General features: G+C 54.3%; 1 protein-coding gene across 1 annotated transcript; it reads left to right on the top strand.

Moving 5' to 3' along the window:
• Nucleotides 1-400: 400 nt before the first annotated feature.
• LOC136535222 (vacuolar protein sorting-associated protein 32 homolog 2-like) lies at nt 401-2,263 on the top strand. Its single transcript, XM_066527529.1, has 4 exons — nt 401-484; nt 1,018-1,117; nt 1,980-2,065; nt 2,144-2,263. Exons 1-4 carry the CDS (start codon nt 401-403, stop codon nt 2,261-2,263), a joined length of 390 nt encoding a protein of 129 aa, XP_066383626.1.
• Nucleotides 2,264-5,691: the final 3,428 nt, after the last annotated feature.

Below are 5,691 nucleotides of genomic sequence, written 5' to 3'. Positions count from 1 at the left end.
GCGGCCCATCTAAGCCCACAGCACGGACGAGGCCCCAACTCCCCAAGCGTGTGCGCAACCCCCACCCACCGACGACTGGGCCGGCCGTCGCTGGCGCCCTACTCCGCCACCTTCGCCGGCGACGAGCACCACCAGGTATGCCTTCCCCTTGGTCTTCCCTTCCTGCTGTGCGAAGCCGTGCGCCCAAACCTTAACGTAATCCGTAGGGACGCCCTCTCCTTGGTCTTCCCTTCCCTTCCTGCTGTGCGGAACCGTGCTCCCAAACCCTAACATACTACTATTTGTATTCGGATCTGAATCTAGTTACAAGTGTATGTGCACGTATTATGCCTGCTAACTTCGATTGCTTGGCAAAAATTATCGCAGGTGTTGTTGAGTTTCTGTTGCGAGTGTTGTAGCCATGTCCATGTTCAGTAGGATCTTCGGGAAGCCCAAGGAGCAGGCCAACTCCAATGCTTTGGCCACTCTGGACAAGTTAAATGAGGTGACCTTTCTGTCTTCTTTATTTATTTCCTGGCGTATGATTACCTTGTGTTACTTCCATTAAGGTGTTCTTCTTTATTGATGTTTTCTTATTTTGGCTGCCTAAATATAATCGCGACCTCAGAGTACCCTTCATTTTTGCACTGGACTGTTATTATAAGGTTTAACCAAAATATAACATCACTTGTTGCCTTATCATGCATGTGCATGACAAAATTCCAACCTTCTACTTTAGTCTCTTGGAACTCTCACATGTTGTTGAATTCATCTCAACTTATGGGATGCTTAAGTTCTTCCCATGGCATAAGCTCCATCTATTTATGATCAATACCTTTATAGTCTGATCATTCTTTGATTTTTCCATATTTGCTCCTCAAGTTCTAACAATTTACCTAGGGTCAGTATCGTTAACTCTTTGTATATCTTTAGCCAACTATTGAACTATGCTTTTGTTATAGCTTCCAACTTGGCACATGTAATGTCTATGCCATAGTAAATTAGAAAGTTATAAAAGCTCACTTTATTTATATTCAGACACTTGATATGCTGGAGAAGAAAGAAAAGGTGCTGGAGAAAAAAGCAGCCGCGGAGCTTGAGAGAGCCAAGGAGTTCTCAAAAGCAAAGAATAAAAGAGGTATGGTAAACCACAATAGTGCAGTTTGAAATGTGTGCTTGTGCTCTGGCGGTACGATTGGAGATGACATGATTTTTGTAAAGTAATCTGAATTTCCTCGTTGCACATGCTGCACTCCAAGCTTATCCATCATATTCGTGTATTTGTGCATACAAATTTCTTTGGTGCATGGTGCATTCGATCAACAAAGATGTGGGTATTTCTTTTGACGCATTTATTACGCTTATCATTTTTAGCGTTGTGTCACCATATTGACATAGTATTTTATCAAAATGAATTTAGGCTTATCCATCATATTTGTGTATATAAATTTCTTTGGTGCATGGTGCATTGGTTCAACAATTATGCGGGTATTTCCTTTGACACAGTTATTGTGCTTATAATAATTGTTAGTATTGCGTCACAATGTTTACATAGTATTTTATCAAAATGAATTTAGGCTTATCCATCATATTTGTGTATATAAATTTCTTTGGTGCATGGTGCATTGGATCAACAATTATGCGGGTATTTCCTTTGGCACAATTATTGTGTTAATTGTTAGTATCGTGTCACAATGTTGACATAGTATTTTATCAAAATGAATTTAGGTTTGTATGCACCTGCAATGTAATAGATTCACATAGAATGCAAATTCCATGGTCTATTATTTGTGGAGCAATTTTCAACATCTTTTACCTGAAGACCTCATGACCATGCATTATTAGCTAAATACAGCTTATGTTCACTTTATTTTTCCTCTTTTTGGCTTCCATGTAAATTAATGTTGATCATACTTAAATGCTACCAACTTCCTTTCTTATGCAATGGAGACTGGATTTATTAGAAACTTGTGCTAATACAAATAAACTTCCTCAAACAGCGGCTATCCAATCCTTGAAGAGGAAAAAACTTTATGAGCAACAAATTGAGCAGCTTGGAAATTTTCAGTTGAGAATCCATGATCAGGTATATTTTCACTCAAACATTGAGCTTTTTGTTTACTGTACGTTATGTGTGTTAACTGTATAACCCATTTTTATACAGATGATCATGTTAGAAGCAGCTAAAGCTACAACAGAGACTGTTGATGCATTGAGAACTGGAGCTGCAGCTATGAAAGCAATGCAAAAAGCGACGTTAGTATTAATATTGAGTCCATTTTGATGGATAAGTCTCTGTGCTGCTTTGTGGGGCTGTTGGCTGTACTGCTGCCACAAGGAGGGGACTGCTGTTGCTGCCAAGTGCCAAGGACAGCACAGCACCCTTGACTAGCATCTTAGCATCTAGGACTAGCATCTAGGACAGCATCTTAGAGGACAGCATATTAGGACAGCATATTAGCATCTTAGACTAGCATCTTGGTATATGCTTGGCTGCCTAGCAGCTATAAATATGTAACCCCAACCCCTTAGGTTGGTATGGCATTTGTGTGAGCTTGTGTGAGAAATAGACAAAAAATTGCCCCAACTCCTAGTGTCATCCTCTCTCGATGAGAGTAAGAATTCTCCTACTACCAAGAGTGAGAATTCAGCGACTAACAACTGGTATCGGAGCCGTATTATCCTGTAGCCTGAGCATCTCTTGCTCATCTTCTCTCCCAGCCCCACAACAGCCCCATCTGTTGGCAGCAGCAGCTCCTCCGGCCGCTCCTGTTCACTCCTCTCCCAGCTCGTCTGAAGCAACCTTCTCCCCACGCAGCAGCCCCCCGGTAGCGCGTCATGTCCGCAGGGCAGTCTCAGCGCTCGGTCGCCTCGAGCACGCGGCGTCGGCAGGAGGCCGAACTTGCCGCGGCAGAGGAACGCGAGCGAGCGGCGGCAGAGACCGCTGCGGCGGCGGCAAGGGCGTCGAGGCTAGCAGCGGCGGAGCTGGCAGCAGCCAGAGCGGAGGCGGAAGCAGCGGCGGCGGCGAATGCAGCGCGTGCGGCGGCGGCGGAGGTCGAGGCTCTGCGCGGCAGCATCGGCAGCTCCATTTCCGCTGACGACACCGCCGACGCGGACCTCGAGCTGCTAGAGAGGGAGGCAGCGCGAGCGCGGGCGGCGCAGTGGACAGCCGCGCACATCCACGAGCGTGGCGGCAGCCCAGACAGGCGTGGACGCGCTGGCGGCGCTCCTGGAGGAGGCGCGCACGGCGGTGGCGCTCCTGGGGCAGCCGCGCACGCCCACGAGCGCGGCGGCAGCCCAGACAGGCGCGGACGCGCCGGTGGCGCTCCTGGAGGAGGCGCGCACGGCAACGGTGGCGGACGGGTCGATGGAGAGCGCGGCCTTCACAGGCAGCGTGGCTCTCTCTCCCCGGATCGGTACCGTGGTTACCATGGGCTCCAGGCTATTGTCAGGGACGTCGGTCCCGGCGGTGGGTGGCCTACCCTCACCAAGACCAACTACGTCGAGTGGGCTGCGGTGATGAGGGTAAAGCTCCAGGTGCGGCACATGTGGGAGGCAGTCCGGTATGGCGACGTCGACTACGACCTAGATCGACGGGCGCTGGATGCTCTCATCGCTGCAGTCCCGCCCGAGATGCAGTTCTCGCTTACCAGCAAGCGGACTGCCAAGGAGGCTTGGGACGCCATCGCTGCGGCACGCATCGGCAGCGACCGCGCCCGCAAGTCCACACTGCAGGCACTTCGCAAGGAGTGGGAGAACCTGGCCTTCAAGCCAGGTGAGGACGTTGATGACTTTGCTCTCCGTCTCAATACTCTGTTGCAGAAGATGGTGCAGTTCGGCGACGACACCTACGGCGAGGAGAGAGCTGTCGAAAAGCTCTTCCGCTGCGTCCCCGAGAAGTACAAGCAGATGGCTCGCTCGATCGAGTCTCTGCTGGATCTCTCCACGATGTCGATCGAGGAGGCGATAGGTCGCCTCAAGGTCGTCGACAGCGATGAGCCACAGTCCCTCTCAGGGCCCATCACCACTGGCGGGAAGCTCCTTCTCACTCGGGAGCAGTGGCTTGCCAGCCAAGGTGACCGGAGGAAGGGGGAGCCTTCTTCCGCGACAGGCGGCCGCAAGCGTGGCAAGCCGCGCAAGGCGCGCAGAGACGCCCAGGCCGGGGCGCGAGGACGTGCCGAGGGTGATGCCCGCGGAGGCGCCCAGGGCGGCGCCGCCGGCAGGCACAAGCCGGCACGAGACGACACCTGCCGCAACTGCGGCCAGCTTGGCCATTGGGCCAAGGACTGTCGACAGCCACGACGCGGCCAGGCCCACGTCGCACAGGCGGAGGAGGAGGAGCCGGCTCTGTTCATGGCACATGCCAGCATCGAGCTACCTCCAGCGGCACCGGCCGCAGCGGCTCTCCTCCACCTTGACGAGCCAAAAGCACACGCCCTCCTCGGCGACAGCTCCGGCAACGACAAGACTGACGGGTGGTGCCTCGACACCGGCGCCACCCATCACATGACCGGTCGACGGGAGTTCTTCACCGAGCTTGACTCTAGCGTCCGAGGTTCCGTCAAGTTTGGGGATGCCTCCGGCGTGGAGATCAAGGGCGTCGGCTCCATCATCTTCACCGCCGTGTCTGGTGAGCACAGGCTGCTCACCGGAGTCTACTACATCCCCGCGTTGAGGAACTCCATCATCAGCTTGGGACAGCTGGATGAGAACGGTTCGCGCGTGGTGGTTGAGGACGGAGTCATGAGGATTTGGGATCGTCGCCGTCGCCTTCTTGCCAAGGTATCCAGAAGTGCAAATCGACTCTACGTCCTTAACGTGCAGGTGGCACAACCCCTCTGTCTCGCTGCTCGTCGGGACGACGAGGCGTGGCAGTGGCACGAGCGTTTCGGGCACCTTCACTTTGAGGCCCTGAAGCGGCTCAGTGCCACGGAGATGGTGCGAGGCCTGCCGTGCCTCGACCATGTGGAGCAGCTCTGCGACGTCTGCGTGTTGACGAAGCAGAGGCGACTCCCCTTTCCCCAGCGGGCGAGCTTTCGAGCCAAGGAGAGGCTCGAGCTCGTGCACGGGGACTTGTGTGGCCCGGTGACACCGGCCACACCGGGAGGACGACGCTACTTCCTGCTGCTCGTCGACGACCTCTCCCGCTACATGTGGGTGATGGTCCTCGGCAGCAAGGGAGAGGCTGCGGACGCCATCAGACGCGCGCAGGCTGCTACGGAGGCGGAGTGCGGCCGCAAGCTGCGCGTGCTGCGCACCGACAACGGCGGCGAATTCACGGCGGCTGAATTCGCGTCGTACTGCGCTGACGAGGGCATTCAGCGCCACTACTCCGCGCCGTACAGCCCGCAGCAGAACGGCGTCGTCGAGCGGCGCAACCAGACGGTTGTGGGGATGGCTCGGGCCCTCCTCAAGCAGAGGGGGATGCCGGCTATCTTCTGGGGAGAGGCGGTGGTGACGGCCGTCTACATCCTCAACCGCTCGCCTACCAAGGCGCTCGACGGCAGGACGCCGTACGAGGCTTGGCATGGGCGCAAGCCGGCGGTCTCCCACTTGCGGGTCTTCGGCTGCCTCGCATTCGCCAAGGAGCTTGGCCACATCAGCAAGCTCGACGACAGGAGCACTCCGGGAGTGTTCATCGGCTACGCGGAGGGCTCGAAGGCCTACCGCATCCTCGACCCGAAGACACAGCGTGTGCGCACGGCGCGCGAC

Source organism: Miscanthus floridulus, unplaced genomic scaffold (assembly GCF_019320115.1).
Source record: "Miscanthus floridulus cultivar M001 unplaced genomic scaffold, ASM1932011v1 os_2617_1_2, whole genome shotgun sequence".
Taxonomy (NCBI): Eukaryota; Viridiplantae; Streptophyta; class Magnoliopsida; order Poales; family Poaceae; genus Miscanthus; species Miscanthus floridulus.
The sequence above is the reverse complement of the archived record's forward strand: the minus strand, read 5'-3'. Positions and strand labels throughout refer to the sequence as shown.

Coding starts and splice junctions, on each gene's coding strand:
- LOC136535222 (XM_066527529.1), top strand. CDS start 401: ATGTCCATGTTCAGTAGGATCTTCGGGAAGCCCAAGGAGCAGGCCAAC. Junction 485..1,017: donor CTCTGGACAAGTTAAATGAG/GTGACCTTTCTG, acceptor ATTTATATTCAG/ACACTTGATATGCTGGAGAA. Junction 2,066..2,143: donor AGTTGAGAATCCATGATCAG/GTATATTTTCAC, acceptor ATTTTTATACAG/ATGATCATGTTAGAAGCAGC.